This window comes from Macaca nemestrina, chromosome 1 (genome assembly GCF_043159975.1).
Source record: "Macaca nemestrina isolate mMacNem1 chromosome 1, mMacNem.hap1, whole genome shotgun sequence".
Lineage (NCBI taxonomy): Eukaryota > Metazoa > Chordata > Mammalia > Primates > Cercopithecidae > Macaca > Macaca nemestrina.
The window spans coordinates 144,424,327-144,446,289 of record NC_092125.1 but is presented as its reverse complement, the minus strand read 5'-3'; the positions used below and the strand labels follow the sequence as shown (position 1 = coordinate 144,446,289).

At 37.1% G+C, this 21,963-nt stretch overlaps 1 protein-coding gene and 1 long non-coding RNA gene across 3 annotated transcripts in view; one reads left to right on the top strand and one right to left on the bottom strand.

Moving 5' to 3' along the window:
* Positions 1-2,186: 2,186 nt before the first annotated feature.
* The window catches only part of LOC105482816 (guanylate binding protein 7), a 46,725-nt gene continuing 26,948 nt past the window's right edge, over positions 2,187-21,963 (bottom strand). The window contains exons 4-9 of one of the 2 annotated variants that reach the window (XM_071083185.1): positions 20,353-20,598; positions 19,289-19,569; positions 17,543-17,755; positions 11,525-11,627; positions 4,655-4,848; positions 2,187-3,803 (exon numbers count right to left, since the gene is read on the bottom strand). In XM_071083185.1, coding sequence (XP_070939286.1) covers positions 3,585-3,803; positions 4,655-4,848; positions 11,525-11,627; positions 17,543-17,755; positions 19,289-19,569; positions 20,353-20,598 — 1,256 coding nt within the window. In that variant the 3' untranslated portion in view covers positions 2,187-3,584. The remainder of the gene's footprint in view (positions 3,804-4,654; positions 4,849-11,524; positions 11,628-17,542; positions 17,756-19,288; positions 19,570-20,352; positions 20,599-21,963) is intronic. The other variant, XM_011743164.2, reaches the window with a different exon arrangement.
* On the top strand, positions 17,750-19,388 carry LOC139359649 (uncharacterized). Its single transcript, XR_011615887.1, has 2 exons — positions 17,750-18,659; positions 19,329-19,388. It is a non-coding gene; the product is annotated as an uncharacterized lncRNA (long non-coding RNA).

The following is a 21,963-nucleotide window of genomic DNA, read 5'->3' as shown; positions in this document are numbered from 1 at the left end:
TACCATCAACCACTTCACTAAAATACCTCTGTGTTTGGTGAGTGAACAACAATAACATTTCTTATTTATCAATTACTTTCTAGGCCAGATTATTTACATATATTATTTAAACAACACAATTCTGCTTCAAAATACGGGGTGTTTGTTATTCTCCTTGTCCAAGGAGGAAAAAGAGAAAGAGATTAAGTAATGTTTAACTAAAGCCATTGAGCAACTGCAAACTAGCAAGTCATTACGTGAGATTCTAACTTGAAAAATCAATTTAATTAATATCACATTATATCTCTGTTCCACGCTGTCTCTAAAAGAAAGAGAAAAAAAAATAAACAATGAGAGAAGAGAGTAGGATCGTGTGTGTGTGTGTGTGTGTGTGTGTGTGAATATTGGTGACATTGAAAGTGAAAGTAGAGCAGGGTTATTTCAAAATAGAAGTAATTCTAGGAAATCAGCTGCTTTTTCTCTTCTCAACAATAAAATCTATTGTTTATGTCAGGGAACCATAAAATAGCTCCAGGAACAATTGAATCTTTGTGAATTATGTATAGTTTAAGGGTAAATGAAGATGAATACTTGTTTATTAGCTAGAGGAGCCCTTTTTTTCCTAAGTTTCTGGCCCTTCCTTCACTATGCTGAACATTGTAATTGCCCTGTGAGCCAAAGGCAGTGACTTCATTCTGGGGTGATTATCGTAGGTGAGAAGCTTGAGGAAACAGGAACCATGTGCTGTCCAGTCCCTCAAAGAGGACAGAGTAAATTCAGACAAGTGTGCATGTTCTTTCTAATTCAGTGACTCCCTTCTGCACTAGTTTCTAAAATTGTGTCCTTTATTTTGAGAGCTCTAGAAATTGGGAATACAGTGAGGTTATGGTAAATTGGGGCCATATCAGAGGGTAGCTTATGTACTTAGCTCACACCTGAGCTTATGTGGTGGGTTTTGTGCTTGGAAGTAAAGATAAGTTGATGAAGAAGACCTAGCATCTGAGATCAAAGGTAGTAGACAAGGGTAAACAGGCATTTTCAATGTTACAATTATATAACATCTTCAATGGTAGGAGTGACAAGATGGTGCTATGGCAAAACCAAGAAGGGCATCTCATCCAGCCTTGGAAAGTTAGGAAGTAGGACACTTTAAGGATGAGCAGGGGCTGAGAAATAACAGATATAGGGTGAGGAAGCAGGGTTTTAAGAAATCTTTGCCCCTTTTGCAAAGACCCTCAGTCAAAAGAACATGCCCAGCTTATGGACTTATAAGGAGTTTGGGTTCATTCAAGTACTGAGAACTAGAAAGCCAAAACAAATTCCTAAAATGTTGAGCTGAAAAAAAAATTTCCTTCTACTTCATCGTCTTTATAAATGTGGGACAGCATTTAGAGACCATTCTAAGAAACATCCCAGGGGACTTTGTATCTGAAAATATACTTTGGAATAAACTTTGAAATCTTTATTGAAAAGTCATAATAAAAATGAAATTAGGATGCATGTCCTGTGCCCTTTTTAGTTCCTTGTTCTGATGAGCTGGCTTTTCCTGTTGAGCTGACTTATGCTATTTCTAGTGGTATTAATCACTTCTTCCTATCATGGGAACTCCCCCATCCAATCATTATTATTTTGTTTTTAATTTTAATAATTGTTTTTATCCGTGTTTGAATACATATCCTTAATACATTCATATAAAATATTAAAGGCACAGAAGATCACAAAGTATGCTTTTTTTCGGTGGATTAGCATATAAAAAGTACTTTCAGCTCCCTGAGAGGCTGGATGGAGGTGGAGGCTATGTGCTCGCGGTGTTGGTAGAGGTGCTACAATAGAATGTAATTTACTATGGTGCTGAGGTTACCCTGGTTAATGCTTCCTGCATGAAGAGGACAAATGTATAGAAAGCCTCAAGAGAGAAGGACAAAACCATATTGCCAAAAGAGTGAAAGACTTCTGGAGTGCACAAATCAGAGGAATTTTTTCTCACTTCGTGACACCTTGGAAGAGGAAAGAACAAGAGATTTTCATAAGAATTTGCAATCAGTGCTTGGCCTCCCAAAATCTTGAAAGAATTAGATCAAAGATCAAATCCATGCTGCGGCAGCAATTCTTTATAACTAAATGGAGCTCCCTATATGGAATGCAAGAAAAGAAGACTTTATAAGTAGTATAGAATCCTTTAATATATCATTTTTTTCAACTAAGTATATTATATTTGTGTTCATCTTGACAATCTTATCTTTGTTTCGCTTTTGATATGTCTGACAACCCAGTTTAAGAGTGATTATTCCAGTCCTTGATAATAGAGTCCATGTAGTGGATTTGGAGTTATGAAATACAAGTTGAGGTCATAACTTGGCAACCTAACGGATGATCTTGGGCAAATAGATTAATCTTCCTATCTTCCTTTTATTATCCATAAACCAAAGATAACATTTGTCCTTCAAGGTTATAGTAAGAACTAAATGAAATCTGTATTTGTTAACCTAAAGCACTCAACAAAGACAATAAATATAACATTAATGCAATCAATTTTTATAAAAAAAATAAAGGCACAGAAGAATATATGATGTGAAATGAGTTATCTTCTCATTTCTCACCTCAAACATTCAGGTTCATCCCTGCTGTGACCATGTATACTAGATTATTTTCTATTTTTCCAGAAGGAGATAATATATGCACACATTTATTATTTTCTAAATTCAGTGGTAGTAATTATACATGTTTCCTGCATCTTTTTTTTTTTTTTACTTATGATACATCTTGGAGACTTCTCATATTAGTTCAAATAGAGCTTCTCTCTTCATTTTAGTAGCTGTAGAGTATCCCTTTACAAGTATTTCCCAAGATTTTCCTTATCAGTACCTGAAAGAGGGACTTTAATTTTTTTTTTTCAGTCCTTTGGCATTACAACAATGCCACAACATAAATACTATTACACATAAAATTTTCGACTTGAGTAAATCAATCTATATGATAGATTTCTAAATGTGGAAATGCTAGATCAAAAGTATGTGCACTTAAATATTTCATATATGATTCCAACAGTTCACACTCTTATTAGCAAATATGAGACACTGACAATATCCTCAAAGACTTGCCAGCTCAGTGCCCTGTCAAACTGTTCTTTCATGCCCATGATAAATTGAAGCAAGAACCTCATAGTTTTTCTTTGCACGACTTTTATTGTCAGTAAAATTAAACATTTTTATCATATTTTTGCCTGTTTAAAAGATGTGGTGTTACTCTCTTCTCACTGATTTACAAGAGCTAATTATAACTTAAATTATCTCTGTGACTATAACATTAATTGAAAATAATTTCTTCATCTTACCATTTGTCTTTTTGCTTTATTTAAATCTTTTCTAGGATAATTTTATCTTCTAACTTGTTCACCATTTCTATTAATTATTACTTCAGTCAAAATTAAGTTTGTTTTTATGAACTTCAGGCCATAATATTCTTTGAAATTTGCTTTTTAATTTTAAACTTTTCTTAAAGGAAACTGCAATAACACATATACTTTTAAAATGAGAAACAGTGTTACACCATTTTAACAAAAGAAACCTCATTTCATAATTTTTTTACCAGGATTTCTCAGCCTATTACATAAAAGAGCTAAGAATTTTCATCCCTAAATCAACTAACTTAGCAGCCCCAGGTAGCACTGCAATAAACATATTGCCAGCCACATCAAGAATCTGTGAAAACACTGAGGGCTCTTCATTTTCAGCTGCTTCAATCTCTTCTTTCAGTCGATTAATCTCTTCATTTAACGACTCAAATATCTCTTTGAATCCTTCAGTAAGTGGTTCTTCTAGGACCTATAAAAGTAAAAGAGCCTACTTTGGAAAATTCCCAATTTTTAAGAGTCAGAGTTTTGTATTTAACAATTTCATTAAACACATGTCCATTTCTCTAACATCTTAGAAACTCTTTGATGGGTTTGTCTGACATTTCAGACGACTGGACCTGAATAGTGGGAGTATCCATGATTTACACCTTTGTGACATTTCCTCAGCACCATCTCACTGGAGGTAGGGAGGAATTTTGTTCCAGCACAATGAATGCCCTTCAAGAGGGAATGCAGGTTTAATTCTAATTGATTCCCCTTTTCACCAATGTAGCAAGGTCATGCTCATCTAGCAAATAATGGGGACTGCTGACCCTGTATAAAACACAGGTCGTCAAGTTCCAGGTTGGGACAAGGAATATATTTTACTCTAGTTGTATAGGATGGGCCAGGCAGATACAGAAACAAATGGAGCAATTTGAGATCATTCAGTATCATTTCATATTAAGCCAAATCTGATACTTTCATCCAGATGGATCTATTTTGGGTCCTTTTGATGGTTGTGCCAAGAATCCTAAGGGCTGGTGGACTAAGGTCCTAATTAATTGGGGCACAGTGAGACCATCCTATAATCACCACAAACAGCAGCCCAGCACCCTGGGGGATGTCATGTGTACTCTCCAAAGTCTAACGTGACAGAAAGTGCTGGAGTCTTGTAAACTTACAGACTTCAGTAGAATTCACATGTATTTGAAATTTAAGTGAAATATATACCTTTTGTGTTTCCTTCTGGAATCTTGACTGAGCTTAAAATTTTGGCCCTTCCCTAACTGAGGAACTGGCATTGTGCCTCAAGCACTGCCAAGCTTCATCCAGACTCACCTTCAGCTTATGACTCAGCATCTTTCTCAGTTCTCTCATATAGTTTTCCCTTTCCCTCTCCATCTTCTTCTTAAGTTGGGCTATGTTTTCCTGGAAGCTTCTCTCTTGAGCCTCCATCATTTGCTGCTGTTCCTTCTGTTTTTGTCTTAGCAGCTCCTGTTCCTTCTCAGCTGCCTCCTTCTTAGCCTGCATAGCTGTTCCACAGAGGTTTTACAGAGGGAAGAAAATAACAGTCAGGTGGAAGAAGAACCATGATGGCTAAGTATATGGAGTCAGGAAGAGCTCCTCCCATTGAGAGAACAGACCATAGAGAAGACTGACAAACTCCAAGCAGGACTTCAGAAGGAAGGCATTGAGAGTGGATGAAGGAAGGATGCAGACCCAAGGCTGAAGGGAGAGGAAGCTGGGAACCTTGCACAGGTGAGGTAAATTGGTGCAAAGTGGCCCACTCTCACCAGGGACCTCTAGAATCCTAGCTTTAAGAGACCCCACAACTCCCATAGATGTTTGAGCTGGCAAAGACAGCTGCTTGGAGAGTTGGTAGGGACAGGACTCTGGCCCGTGTGGAGCCTAGATATTTGGCACAGGAATGGCTGCAGTGGAGCACAACCAGGATCTCCCATCCCCCAAGGCTTGCCCTGCCCAAATATGTGGCTTTGGCTTTTGCCAACTATTGGTCCTGGATAGAACTGGGCTATCTTGCCTGTGGGATGGGTCCAGTATGATCTGAGCATCTCCAAGTCTGCTAGCCTCTCTCATGGTCCCTGCCTAACTGCATCCACTTAAAGTGCAACGTCAGATGCCAAACCGAAGCACTTTCCAGCAGCCATCACCATATCTTCTTTGCTGACATACCCTACCTAACCATCATAGAGCTTCAGCAGATGGGCTAACACCAGCGTGCGCTCAATGCACCCTCTCCCCAGTGTTTTGCTGGCACACACTCGCTTGCAGCCTCTCACCACCACTTTGCTGGTACACACACCTATGCAGACCCTGTCAACATGCCACCACCAATGCACGTGCACAGAACCTGCAGCACGACTGCCCTGCTGCTGCTGCTGCTCACCCATGACCTTGGACCCCGCTGCCACTGCTCTGAGAAAGTACTTTTGCCAGCACCCCTCATTGGCGTGTTGTTGCCAGTTAACCAGGAACAAGTTGCCCCCTGCAGCACAGCAGGTGCTTAACCTAGAGGGGCCAGAGAACAAAGCCATGGGCCTGGTCCCAGCCTACTAAGGTTCAAGCCCCCAGCCCAGGAGTGCTGATCTGAGCCTTGGCCCCTTGAAATCATCCAGAAAAAAACAACTTGGTCAAATGAACCCAACTTATACCAGTTGAATCTTCAAGAGAATAAAATAATATAAAAGCCAGAAACCCATAATAGAAACAGAAACTTCAAAGACAAAAGGAGTATCAGCCCACACAGATGAGAAACAGTGAAAGAACTCTGGCCTTTTACCTCCAAATGAGTCCACTAGCTCCTCAGCAATAGTTCTTAAACAAACTGAAATGGCTGAAATAGTAGACATGGAATTCGGAATCTGGGTAGCAATGAAGATTATCGATATTCAGGAGACAGTTGAGATACAGTCCAAGGAATTGAAGGAATTCAGTAAAATAACTCAAGAGCTAAAAGATGAAATAGCTATTTTAAAAAAGAGCCAAACTGATTTGATAGAGCTGAAAAACATGCTACAAGAATTTCATAATACAATCAGAGTATTAAATGTAGACTAGACCAAGATAAAAAAATAATCTCAGAGCTTGAAAATGCATTTTTCAAATCAACTTAATCAAACAAAAATAAAGAATAAAAAAGAATGAACAAAATCTCAGAGAAATATGATATTGATATTATGTAAAGAGACCAAACCTATGACTCATTGGCACCCGTGAAAGAGAGGGAAAGATAGCAAGCAATTTGGAAAACATATTTGAGGATAATGCCCATGAAAATTTCCCCAATCTCACTAGAGAGGTTGACATTCAAGTTCAGGAAATCAGAGAAGCCCTGTGAGATCCTATACAAGATGACCATCCCCAACACATGTGAGATGGTCATCAGATTTTCCAAGGTCAGCGCAAAAAAAAAATAAAAATAAATAAAAAAATAAAAGGCAGCTTGAGAAAAGGGGCAGGTCTTCTACAAAGGGAATCCCATCAAGCTAACAGTGGAACTTTCAGAAGATACCCTACAAGCCAGAAGAGACTGGGGACCTATATTCAGCATTTTTACAGAAAAGAAATTCCAAGGAAGAATTTCATATCCAGCCAAACTAAGGTTCATAAGAAAAAAAAAAAATCCTTTTTAGACAAGCAAATGCTAAGGGAATTTGTTACCACCAGACCTGCCTTACACAAGCTGCTGAAAAGAGTGTTAAACATGAAAATGAAAGACCATTATCGGCCATGACAAAAGCACACTTCAGTACGTGGATCATTGACACTACAGAACAACAACAAAATCAAGTGTGGATCAAACCCACACAAATCAATATTAACTTTGAATGTAAAAGGGCTAACCACCCCAGTTAAAGGCACAGAGTGGCAAGTTGCATAAAGAAATAAGATCCAACTGTCTTCTATGTTTAAGAGACCAATCTCACATGCAATTACACCAATAGGCTCAAAGAAAAGGGATGAAGAAAAATCTATCAAGCAAATGGAAAACAAAAACAGCAGAGGTTGCTATTCTTATTTCAGACAAAACAGACTCCAAACCAATAATGACCAAAAAGGATAAAGATGGGCATTACATAATTGTAAAAGTTTCAATTCAACAAGAAGACTTAATTATACTAATATGTATGCACCCAATATTAGAGAACCCTAGAGTCATAAAACAAGTTCAAAGAGACCTATGAAGAGACTTAGATAACCACACAATAATAGTTGGAGTCTTCAACACTTCACTGACAATATTAGACAGATCATTTAGGCAAAAAACTAACAAAGATATCCAGGACCTAACTTGACACTTGACCAAATGGACCTAACAAACATCTACAAAACACTCCGCCCAACAATAACAGAATATACATTCATCTCATCTGCACATGGCACATACTCTAAAATTGACCCCTTGCTCTGCCATAAAGCAATTCTTAACAAATTTTTTTTTAAAAAACCCAAATAATACCAATACTCTCAGACCACAATGCAGTAAAAATAGAAATCAACACAAAGAATATCTCTCAAAGCCGTATTATTACTTGAAAATTAGAAAATATGCTTCTGAATGATTTGGGGGTAAACAGTGAATTTTAAGGCAGAAATAAATTATTTGAAATTAATGAAAACAAAGATACAACTACCAGAATCTTTGAGACAAAACTACAGCAGTGTTAAGAGGAATGTTAATAGCACTAAACAACTACAGCAGAAAGTTAGAAATATCTCAAATTAACAATCTAACATTACACCTTGAGGAACTAGAAAAACAAAAGTGAACCAAGCACAAAGCTAGCAGAAGACAAGAAATAACCAAAATCAGACTTGAAGTGAACAAAATGGAGACAAGAAAAACCATACAAAAGATCAATGAAAACAATGGTTCTCTGGAAGAATAAATAAGATAGATATACTTCTAGTTAGACTAATAAAGAACAAAACAAGAGAAGATCCAAATAAACACAATAAAAAAATGACAAAAGGGACATTGCTACCAACTCCACAGAAATACAAAAAATCCTCGGAGACAATTATAAACACCACTATGCACACTAACCAACACTAACCAAGAAACCTAGAAGAAATGGATAAATTCCTGGAAACATACAACCTCCCAAAAGTGAACCAGGAAGAAATTGAAACCTGGAATAGTCTAATAACAAGTTCCAAAATTGAGTCAGTATTAAAAAGCCTACCAAGCAGAAAAAGTCCTAGACCAGACAGATTCACAGTCAATTCCACCAGACATAGAAAGAAGAGCTGATACCAATTCTACTAAACTATTCCAAAAAAATGGGGAAGAGGGAATCTTTCCTAATACATTCTATGAGGCCAGCATCATTCTGATTTTAAAAACCTGGCAGAGACACAACAAAAAAAGAAAAATGCAGGACAATATTCCTGATGAACATGGATGAAAAAATCTTCAACAAAATGCTAGCAAACCAAATCCAGCAGCACATTAAAAAGCAAATCCACCACTGTCAATTAGGCTTTATTCCTGGAATGCGAGATTGATTCAGCATATGCTAATCAATAAATTGATTCATCACACAAACGGGACCCAGAACAAAAATCACACGATCATCTCAGTGGGCACAGAAAAGGCTTTTGATAAAATTCAATATTTCATGTTAAAATATCTCAACAAACTGGGCCTCAAAGGAACATACCTCAAAATAATAAGAGCCATCTATGAAAAACCCACAGCCAACATCATACTGAATGTGAAAAAGCTGGAAACGTTTCACTAGAGAACCAAAAAAGGACAAGGATGCCCACTCTCACAATTCCCTATTCAATGTGGTACTGGAAGTCCTAGTCAGAGAAATCAGGCAAAGGGGAAAAAATAGTTATCCAATAGGAAGAGAGGAAGTCAAACTATCTCTCTTCATAGACAATAGAATTCTGTACTTAGAAGACTCCATACTTTCTGCCCAAAGGCTCCTTCATCTGATAAACTTCAGCAATGTTTCAGGATAAAAAATCAATGTACAAAAATCAGTAGCATTTCTACACACCAATAATGTCCAAGTTGAAAGTCAAACCAAGAACACAATCCTATTCACAATAGCCATTGTGAATAACCAAGAATAAAATACCTAGGTTTAATCAGGCAGGGGAAACATCTCTACAAAGAGAATTATAAAACACTGCTGAAAGAAATCTGAGACTGTACAAACAAATGGAAAAACATTCCTTGCATATGGATAGGAAGAATCAATGTTGTTAAAATAGTCATACTGCCCAAAGTGATTTACATATTCAATGCTATTCCTATCAAACTATCCATGACTTTTTTAAAAATAGAATTAGTAAAAACTATTCTAACATCCGCATGCAACAACAACAACAAAAAAACTCGAGTAGCCAAGGCACTCATAAGCAAAAAGAACAAAGCCAGAGACATCACACAACCTGACTTTAAACTATATTACAAGACTACAATAACCAAAATAGCATGGTGCTGGTCAAAAAACAAAACAAAACAAAACAGACACATAAACAAATGGAAAAGGTTAAAGAAAGCAGAAATAATACCACACACCTACAACTATCTGATCTTTGGTAAAGCTAACAAAAAAGCAATGGAGAAAGAATGCCCTACTCATTCTAGGGCTAGGTTAACTGGCTAGCCATATGCAGAAGATTGAAACTGGACCCCATCTTCTCACTATATACAAAAATCAACTTGACAGGAGTTAAAGATGTAAATGTAAAATTTAAAACTATAAAACCCCCAAAAGAAAACCTAGGAAATGCCATTCTGTACATAGGCACTGGCAAAGATTTCATGATGAAAACTTCAAAAGCCACGGCAACCAAACAAAAAATTAACAAGTGGGACCTAATTCAACTAAAGAGCTCATGCGCAACAAAGGAAACTATCAACAGAGTAAACAGACAACCTACAGAATGGGAGAAAATATCTGCAAACTATGCATCCGACAAAAATCTAATATCCAGAATCTATAAGGAAGTTAAAGAAATTGAGAACAAAGCAAATAACCCCATTAAAAAAACAGGCAACGGACATTAACAGACATTTATCCAAAGAAGACATACACATGGCCAGCAAGCATATGAAAAAATGCTCAACATCATAAATCATTAGAAAAATGCAAATAGAAACCACATGAGATATAATCTCATACCAGTCAGAAGGGCTGTTATTAAAAAGTCAAAAAATAACAGATGCTGGCATGGTTGCCAAGAAAAGGGAATTCTTATACACCACTGGTGGGATTGTAAATTAGTTCAGCTGCTGTGGAAAGCAGTTTGGAGAGTCCTCAAAGAACTTAAAACAGAACTATCATTTGACCCAGCAATCCCATTACTAGGTATATACCCAAAGGAAAATAAATCATTCTACCATAAAGACACATGCATGTGCATGTTCATCGGTACACTATTTGCAATAGCAAAGATGTGGAATCAACCTAAATGTTCATCAGTGGTGAACTGGATAATGAAAATGTTGTACATATATGCCTTAGAATACTACACAGCCATAAAATGAATGAAATCATGTTCTTTGTAGCACTGTGGATGAACTGGAGGTCAATACCCTAAGAGAATTAATGCAGGACTAGAAAACCAAATGCCACGTGTTCTTACTTATGAGTGGGAACTAAATATTGAGTACACATGGACACAAAGGGTCCAATAGACACAAGGACCTACTTGAGGGTGGAGGATGGGAAGAGGGTGAAGATTGAAAAACTATCTATTGGGTACTGTGCTCATTACCTGGGTGATGAAATAATCTGTACAACAAATTCCCATGACACACAATTTACCCATGTAACAAACCTACTTGTGTACCCTCTGGACCTAAAATACAAGTTGGAAAGAAAAAAAAAAAAAAAAAAAAGGAAGTAACAGTCTTGTCTGAGTTCTATTCTCCTGAGTTCAGAGGCCAAACTGACATTGTAAAAAGCACCAAGGTGGGGAATTGAGAATCTCTGAATTCTCCCACTAGCCATGTCAGCATGAGCATGTTTAAGAATGTTGTGGGAAGAAACTGAGTGGCTGAATGTTCAATCCCAACTCCCCTTGTTATTTTCAGTTTTAGCAGAGCATGTGTTCCCTATGAGAAGAAAGCTCCTGGTAGAAGGAAAATCCTTTTTTCTGAACATCAAGAGGGTATTACAAGAACCTACCCATTTGCCTGAAAGCTGAGCCCCGTCCCTGTACCTGCTATGGCTTTCTCTCCGGCAGTGAGGGCTTTGTCTGACTGCAGGATGGAGTCCTCTATAACCACCTGTGACTGCAGGAAGCTCTGGAGGACCTCGTTTGCCTGAAGAATCAAGAAGGAGCAAAGACCTGTCAGGCAGCAGAAATCTTGCCTTGTGATAAGGAAATTATCGTTCAACAAAGCCACAAATCTAACCTTGTAAACCTCACATTATTCTTAAGATTCCACAGCGGTTTCTTTCTTTCCACAGCCACAACAAAACGTCCAAGCTCTTTGTTGAGACATGAAAAGCCTGTGCAGCAGCCTCCCTCATGCCTGTCCAGCCTCTTTTCCCAGGGATGCTGCTCACCACCCACCTCAGGGTGCAGACAACCAGATTTCTATGCAGTTCTACAAACCCACATCCTCCATAGTTTGCATTATTTGCTTTCTTTTTTCTTCTGCCTGAAAGCCTGTCTACCCTTTTCAAATTAGGATAACATCTATTGATACTTTACCTAATAGCTCTTACCTCGCTGGAAGCTTTTCTAGTCTAATTATTAATTAATTAATTAATTAATTAACTTTTGATCACTGTTAAGAATGTTGATAATAGTTCACTAAAAGTAAACAATGTATTCAAATTTAATTTAAAAAGTTAAAACCTTAAAAAGACGGAACAGGTAACTATTTGGTCTATTTACAGGAGTAGCGGTGAATATAACGGAAAATTAAACAGTTGAGAAACTTTTTTTTTCTTTTTTGAGACAGTCTCACTCTGTCACCCAAGCATAAGCTCAGTAGTACTGACTTCAACCTTGAACTCCCGGGCTGAGTGCTGCTGCCTCAGCCTCCTGTGTAGCTGGGACTGCAGATGTGTACTAATTTTATTTTTTATTTTTGTAGAGATGGAAGTCTTGTGATGTTGCTCAGGATAGTTGCAATCTCCTGGTCTTAAGCAATCCTCCTGCCTTGGCCTCCCAAAGCGTTGGGATTACAGGTGTGAGCCACTGTACCTGGCCTGAGAAACTTTAAGAATTTGAAACTTTAAGGGAGTAACATGGTTGTCCAAAATGGGAAATTAACAATCATGGAAAATACAACACTGCATAGACTTAACAGTCACACATGGGAAGGAAAAAAAGGCATAAATACCTCAGCCAACATGTGATTAGTGACTGAAATTTGGGTGGGTGGGGCACAACACAGAAGGAAGGACCTAGGCATTTTTTGATTGTTATTTTCCTTGTTTCCTTCTTTCAAAAAAAAAAAAAAAATCAGATTAATGGGTATGTTAGGCCATTCTTGCATTACTGCAAATACCTGAGACTGGGCAATTTATTTTTTTCTTATTGTGTGATTGTAGCTTATTCATTTTCATTATGATATAGTATGCCATTATGTGAATACACTAGTTTACTTGTTCTATTGTTGATGGACATTAGGGTAAAATTTCAGTTTGGTGCTATTGTGAATGGTGCTGTTGTGACCATTTCTGTCCCAGTCTTTTAAGTGAATGTATATATCTAGGAATGGATTTGCTGGGTCATTCAGTATTTGTTTTTCAACTTTAGCAATTGAAACCAAACAGTTTTCCAAATTGATGTTCTGATTTATACCTCATTAGCAATGTGTGAGAATTCCAGTTGCTTCATATTCTTGTCAACACTTGGAATTTTGACTTTTTAAATATTAAACAGTCACCTTCTTTTCATTTGACTTTGAAACTCAGATAAGTGAAATTACCTGACCTGTACTAGGCTTGGTTCTGAGAATGCAAAAGACCTTGCAGTTCAGAATTTAGCCCTTTTTCCTCTTTAACTGGTAGGGACTTATGAAGTAAAAAATCATACTCAGATTTGATATACGTATCTTTCCAAGGAGAATTACAAGTAGCTATTTATTTTCATCTGATCTGTATTTAAAATAGTTTTTTGGACACTACTGTTGTAGGGTGAGTGAGCAATAATGATTTAGGTTTAGAGTTAGGATCTACATTTAATTTTTTTTTTTTTATTTAACTTTTATTTTAAGTTCAGGGGCAATTTATAAAGCAAAGAAGTTTAATGGGCTCATAGTTTTGCAGGCTTTACAGGAAACATGGCTTCTCGTAAGGCTTCAGGAAGCTTTTACTCCCGGTGGAAGGTGAAGCAGGAGCTTGCATGTCACATGACGAAAGCAGGAGCAAGAGAGAGGGAGAGACAGAGTGGTTGGGGGAGGTGCCACACATTTTTAAATGACCAGACCTCCAGAGAACTCACTATCACGCAGACAGCAGCAAGCCATGTAGGATCTGCTCCCATGATCCAAACACCTCCCACGAGGCCTCACTTCCAGCATTGGGGATTACAATTCAATATGAGATTTGAGTGGGGACAAATAACCCAACTCAATCAATGGGGTTCACATGCAGGTTTGTTACATGACTATATTGCATGATAGTGAGGTTTGGGCTTCAGTCAAAACAGTCACCCAGATAGTGAACATAGTACCCCAAAGATAGTTTTTCAACCCTACTCCCCTCCCTGCCTCCTCTCTCTTGTATTCCCCAGTGTATATTGTTCCCATCTTTATGTACATGTGTATTCATTGTTTAGCTCCCACTTACAAGTGAGAACATACAGTATTTGGTTTTCTGTTCCTGCATTAATTCACTTAATATAATGGCCTCCAGATGCATCCATTTTTCTGCAAAGGACATGATTTCATTCTTTTTATGGCTGCATAGTGTCTCAAGGTGTATATGCACCGCATTGTTAAAATCCAATCCACTGTTGATGGGCATATAGGTTGATTCTGTGTCTTTGCTGTTGTGAATAGTGCTGTGATAACATATGAGTGCAGGTGTCTTTTTGGTAGAATGTTTTACTTTCCTCTGGGACTATACCCAGTAATGGGATTGCTGGGTTGAATAATAATAATAATTCTATTTTTAGTTCTTTAAGAAATCTCCAAACTGCTTCCCACAGGGGAATTTACAATTTACAATCCCACCAGCAGTGTATAAGCACTCCCTTTTCTCTACAACCTCACCAGTATCTGCTATTTTTTCCTTTTTTAATAATATAGGCTAATTTCTAATTTTGTTTTACAAGTTTTTTGAAGTTGATTGATAAATAAAAATTATGTTTAAGAGGAACAGCACAATATTTTGATATATGTATACATTATGAAATGGTTACCATTATCAAGCTAATATATTTGCACCTCATGCAGTTATCTATTTTTGTATGTGTGTGGTGGGAACACAAGGAACCACTCTCTTAGCAAATTTCTAGTATGCAGTACATTGTTTTAACTATAGTCACCAGGCTATACACTAGGCATCCAGAACTTATTCATCTTATAACTGAATGTTTGTATCTACTGCCCACTATCTCCTCTTTCCTCCCACCCCTCTCCCCCTGGTAACCACCCATTCTACTGTGACTTTCACTAATTTTTTTTTTTTTTTTAGATGGAGTCTCGCTCTGTCGCCAGGCTGAAGTGCAGTGGTGCGATCTCGGTTCACTGCAACCTCCGCCTCCCGGGTTCAAGTGATTCTCCTGCCTCAGCCTCCTGAGTAGCTGGGACTACAGGCATGCACCACCACGCCAGGCCAATTTTTTTATTTTTAGTAGAGACAGGGTTTCACCATGTTGGCCTGGATGGACTTAATCTCCTGACCTTGTGATCCACCTGCCTCAGTCTCCCAAAGTGCTGGGATTAGAGGCCTGAGCCACTGTGCCCAGCCAACTTTCACTCTTTTTAAATAATTGCACATGAAGGTGCGTTATGCAGTATTTGTCTTTCTAAGAATGGCTGATTTCACTAAGCATAATGTCCTCCAGGTTCATTCATGTTGTCGCCAGTGGTAAGATTTCTTTCTTTTTAAGGCTGAATAATACCTTATTTTATATATCTATATTTACATATAGATATGCATATATATCACATTTTCTCACTTGCTCATTTGTGGATGGACACAGGTTGTTTTCATGTCTTGGCTATCGTGAATTATGCTGCAATGAACATGGGAGTGAAAATATCTCTTTGAGATAGTGACTTTAGTTCCTTCGGAAGTACAACCAGAAGTCCACCAATAGCCGTTAAACTAATAAATTCAGTAAAGTTGGAGGATACAAAATTGACATACAAATTCAGCTGCATTTCTATGCACTAAGAACAAACTATATGAAAAAATAAGAAAACAATCACATTTATAATAGCATCAAAATAATAAAATGCTTAGGAATAAATGTAACCAAAGAGGTGAAAGATCTGTACACTGAAAATCATAAAATGCTGAAGAAATTAACTGAAGATGACATAAAGTAAATGGAGAGATATTCCATGTACATTGATTGGAAAAATTAATATTGTTAAAATGTTCATACTATCTAAAAAATCTACAGATTTACACAATATCTATCAAAATTCCAATGCTGTTTTTTTCACAGCAGTAAGAAAACCAATTATAAAATTCACTTGGAACCATAAAAGACCCCAAATAGCCAAAGCAAGAAAACCAGAGCCAAAGGCATCATACTATCTGACTTCAAAATCAACTACAAAGGTATCAAGTAGCACAATGCTGGCATAAAAACAGACATCTAACTCCATGGAACAGAATAGAGAGTCAGGAAACAAACCCACATGTTTACAGGCAAAGACTTTAAAAAAACATGTGCCAAGAGTACACCAAGAGAAAAAGGTAGTATCTTTAATAAATGGTGGAATGGTGGTAGGAAAACGGAACCCTTGTACTACACACAAATGTCAACTAAAAATTCGTTAAAGATTTAAACATAAGATCAGAGACTGTAAAACTCTTAAGAGAAAACCTGGGAAATACTCCTAGACACTGGTCTTGGCAATGATATTTTTGAATTTCACACCAATAGCACAGGCAACGAGTGCTAAAAGAAACTAGCAGGACTACATCAAACTAAGTTACCACTCAATAGAAAAAAGAAAGGAAAAAAGAAAAAACATACAGAATAGAACATATTTGCAAACCATATATCTGATAAGTGCTTAATATCCAAAATATATACGGAGCTCATATAACTCAATAGCAACACAACAAAATGAAATACAACAAAACTGATTTTTAAAAAATGAGCAAAAGACCTGAACAGACATCCCTCAAAAGAAGACATTTAAATGACCATCAAGTATGTGAAAGCATGTTCTGCATCACTAAACTTCAGAGAAATGCAAATGAAAACCATAATGAGATATCACCTCACACAGAATGATGATTACCAAAAAGTCAAAAGATAACAAGCGTTGGCAAGGATGTAGAGAAAAGGGAACGCTTAGACACCATTGGAAGGAACATGAATTACTATAGTCATCATAGAACACAGGACAGTTTCCTCAAAAAGAAAAATCATGAGTTTCCAATGGCTTTTAAGTACATAGATCAGCCCATCAGCTCCACCACTTGCTGACTGTGTCATCTTAGGAACTTTATTAGCCTCTTCGTGCGTTAACATTTCTCAATTGCCTATGCGGAAGATAGTAGTAACTAATTTACATTATTCTGAGAATGAAATTGATAATCCAACAAAATCACCTAAAACAATATCTGATACACAAAATGAATGCTCAATGTCTATGAACCTTTCTGTTGATCATCACCATCATCATCATCACTATCAATGTATGCCAGTATGATAAGCATAAACACTCCATATCCAATTGAGTATTAATTTGTCCATCTTGTGTAAGACCATAAACTTCTGAAAACAAAGCTTTTCCTTTCATAGTGTATTTTCTGTATTTAGCACAAAAACTATCACATTATTTGATAAATAAAAGAAACGGTTTGTTTCACCTGGACTTCTGATTCTAAATCCTCTTTGGGAAAAAAATAGTTCTATTTTAGTAAGAGTAGCTAAATAATTGTGGATTTTAAGATTTAAAACATCAAGGTATTGCCGTGCTTCACTTTTTGTCCATAAATGGTGCTCTGTTCTTAGATTTTCAGAAGGGGCAACAAGGACCCTCTGACTGTCCTCTGTCATCCATTCCCTTCTCCCCTTATTCCTCACCTTAATTCCTTTTCTGGGCACTAGTGTATAGTCCTGTTCAATCTTCTTTTTTGCTTCTAAGTAGATATTGTGCCCTCCAGGAACAAAGAAAGTTCCTCTTGAAATACTTTCCATCAAGAGCTCTGAAAGCTGCTTAAGCTCAGCCTGGCAATATTTGGCAGATGCCTCTTCATTCTGCAGCACAAAGTCTTCCTTCTTTTTCTCCATGGTGTCCTGCCAGAAAAGTGTAGGGGAAAAAACAGTAGAAAGAAGCTGTTAGAAGGGAAGGTCCAACTGTGATCCTCTTGGAAGAAGTAGTCTGATGGCCTCAGAGCGGACTGAGATATGGTGTAGACCAAGAGTCAGAAGACTTGTTTTAATTCCAGTTTGAATCATTTCTCTGCATGGCCTGTGGAAAGTTCATGAACTCTATCTTTCCTTCAGCAAAAGATGATCAACGGTGATCTAACTATGAAAAATAAGCAAGGGACAATTCAGTTGTGGCAGTAGTAGTGTCCTTAGAGAGCATGGATTGCTATGGATAAAATGTGTACACAGAAAATCAACCCTTCTGGTATAATCACAGCCCAGTAATGACTTGATTGTACTCTGAACAGAGCTTGGAACTCTTTTGAAATTCTTCCAAAAGGGATCTTAACATGTGAAGATATGGGAACATTATTATTTTTTGCTTACACTTGTAAGCTATGATTGCATCTGGGTTTTCTCAATATGTACTAAGAGATTTCTGTCACTTGTGGACTGGTAATAGACAGACTGAAAGAAGGTTATTCAATAACAGTGCCAACGGCAGATTTAAGATATCTCCCAGGATTTCCCCTCCGAAGTTTCCACACTCTCCATAGTCCCTGGGCTTATTAATACGATGGAGTGTACTCCAGTGTTTAGGTAACATTATATGATATCTGTTGACTTTTAGAAATGGAGAGTATTCAAGTAGTACTGAGTATACTCAAGAAAGTATGTAAGAATTACCATATCACATGAGCTCTTTGAAAGCAGAGCTTTTTTGTTTACCTTGAGGCGGAAGAGAAAGCCAGAGAGATTAGAAACAAGAGAAACATTTGATGCATCATTGCTGACTTGAAGATGGAGAGAGGTTCCCCTGAGCATACAGGTAAGAAGTAAGCTCAATCAACACCTTGTTTTCAGCTTGTGATACACTGAGGGGAGCACACAGATGCCCTAAAAAGAACTTCTGACTTACAGAGCTGTGAGCTTACGCATTTTTTCACACTCAGAGTCAGGCAAGTGCTTCTTTATTTTACCTTTTTAGAAAATAAAAAAACAAAAATTGTATATGCATAATGCTTACATCATGTTATTTTGAAATGTAACATGAAATGTAACATAATCTGTACAAGTTAAGAATTCTGTTTAACTTGTATAGATTACGAAATTACTAAAGCTAAGTAACATATATATTAGCTCCAATATTTGTCATTCTAAATACTACTCTCTTAGTAATTTTCAAGAATGCAATACATTGTTATTAACTGTAGTTAGTATGTTGTATAAATGTGTTGTTAAATGGGCTACAATCATAATTTCTTATATATGATAGAAAATTAATAAATTTCCCATATTTTAGAAAAATCAAAAACTGTAGCCCATTAAATTCAGTCACATAAAATAATCCAAGCTCCCTTTACCATGAGAAAGAGATGAACCATGGCATTAAAAAGGTGGGCTATAAGTACCATTCCAGAAAGGCAGGAATCAAGAAAAAAAAAATACGAAGATTACCACAAGCTTCTTCTGAAATTCCTGGTTTTTATCCTTGAAGGAGTGCTCCATGAAGACTGCAATGGCTTCCCTCTCACAGGCCGTGTGCACGTCCAGCAGGTCCTGGAGCGTGTCTGTGGGGAATTTCACTTGCTGGGCCATCCGCTGGCTGTAGTGGTCAGCTGCCCTCTGCACGGCCGCTGAGTTCTCACGCTGGGCCAGAGCTTCCATTGCATTCTCCAGACAAGGAACCGCTCCACTGTTGATGGCATCCAGGTAGGTCTCCACCAGCATCCCCAGCCCTGAATGATTTAGAAAATTTAGGGAATAGATAGAAAGTTTTCACTCATTGTTTTACAAGTGGTATGTATCATCATTCTAAAAATCACAAAAAATTCCATTTAACATGAATTTTCCCTCCTTCTCCTTCTTTTAATTCTACTTTTCCCTCCTTCTCCTTCTTTTAATTACTACTACTACTACTTTTTACGAAGCCACTTTCTTACAATAACGTCCCTGGTGTTCCTATTTATTCTTTCTATTTTGTTCTCCAACTCATCACATTACAAAGTTAATTACTAATCACAAACAATATGGAGCAAGGGTTTCTTGAAAAAGAATACTTTTCTGCTTAAGTAAAAATTTAAAAACATTTATTCAGCAAAGTAAATTATATCATTTGTGGATCATGATTCTGAATGTAAACGCAGGTGCCTTTATAAAAACAGTTAAGAGAGTGCCAGAACATTAAACCCTGTGAGAAGCTCTTTTCTGTACAGAGCACTAAAAGACTGCACAGGTAACATGTTCATGAAGCCAGCTTTGTTTATAAGATTATGCTGAATTTTGTATCTCAAAATCTCATTAGGCTTGCAGAAACTCATGACATGCTACTTACTTTCTGTTTTGTGTAAATTCACAACACGTCTTTTATGCCCTCACTGAGAAAAACATCCTTCACTTATCCCACACCTCATAACACAGATGTTATCTCCTTACCAGCTGTTCGTGCTTATAAGCTTAGTTTACTAGTTTTTGAGATACGGTAGGCCTCAATAAACACCCATATAGGGAAATAGACTCACGGTTTCCAGTGACAAGGATTCCCTCCCTCAGAGTCTCGGTCTTTGCATGGGTGAGGATATAAGAACAGAAGTTTTCTGATTGCACCTGAAAATTACTATCCAGTTGGTCTTCGGGTACTTCTTCAACATGGAGTAAGAGATTTTTGTCATTTGTCGGCCGGTCAAAGACAAAGCACTTCCGTTTTGGAAAGAAATGCCTGATCCACTCCCTGGGCTTGTTAGAATTTTGGATTTGGGGATTCTTGCCTGCAGAATTAGTGAAAAAAGTGACTACTGAAGAACAGCTTTTAAGCGAGCCTGAAGATTTTCATTTCCAAAGTTCCTTGCATCAACCACTACAGTCTCTCATGTCTGTGAATCTATGCAACAAAACCTCTCATGCAACCAAACTTATGCTAATCTACTTGAGTTATGAAAAGTCAATTTCTGCACAAAGCAGAGTCAGAAAGTTACTTCTGGAAAGGAAGGGAAGGCCTCCACCTCAAGTGAAGGAATTTATGGTTGGTTTCCTCAGCCGCTGTATGATGTCTGGTAGACTGATGATTTTTTAAATGTTTGCTGAATTATGATTAACTAAAATATGATAAGAAGTACTTTCTTTAAAAATTGTATATATTTAAGGTGTTATAACATGAAGTTTCGATGTGCATGTACACAGTGAAATTACTACTAAGTAAGCAAATTATATATCCATTACCTTCTATACTTTTCATCCCTTTTTTTTGTGGTAAGAGTACCTAAAATCTAATCTCTGTAAATTTTAAATGTAAAATACAATATCGTTAAGGATAGTTCTCCTGCAGTGTATTAGATCCCTAGACTTTCCCACCCTATATAACTTCAAGTTTGTACCCTTCACCCACATGTCCTCATTTCCTTCCTCACCGTGCCCTGGTAACCACTGTTCTACTCTCTGTTTCTATGTATTTGATGTTTTAAAATAGAATCCATATAGAAAAGAGGTCCTGTCATATTTTTCTTCCTGTTTCTGGCTAATATTACATAGCATCATGGACTTTCTCAATCTTACTGTCCCCATGTCAGAAATGAAATGTAGGGCTTAAAAATAAAGTAATGCTAGAAACAAGGACAAGATGCGGCTGGGGAAAATGTCGGAAAGAGACAGAAAATACTCAGGTCAGATTATATTAGGTCTAACATTGTCTTGCAGAGGGATTCTGTGGCATGTATCAGTTATTCAAAACAAATATTTGTTGAAAGGATGAACAAATGAACAAACATGGATATTGATTGTAGGTGCCAGCAGGTATCCACTCTGCTAAATATAATCTGTTTAACAAACGTATAATAGATTGACAACATATTATATGAGACTGTAGAATGAAGTAGGTGATGTTATGAAAACAGTAAAATAAAAGATTTGACAGTCCTATTGGAAGCACATGTCAGTGTCTTTTTTTTTTAATTTCCTGAATCATTAACTGTATGAATCTCCTTTTTCTCTAAAGGATATAACTATCCAGGCTAATAAAATAGACCAAGTCAAATATATTTCCAAAATTTGATCATTTGCCTTCTTGTGATTCTGCGTTTACGAGCTTCCAAACTTATTAGGTAATTTTCTCCAAATAGAATAGGAGGAGAACTTGA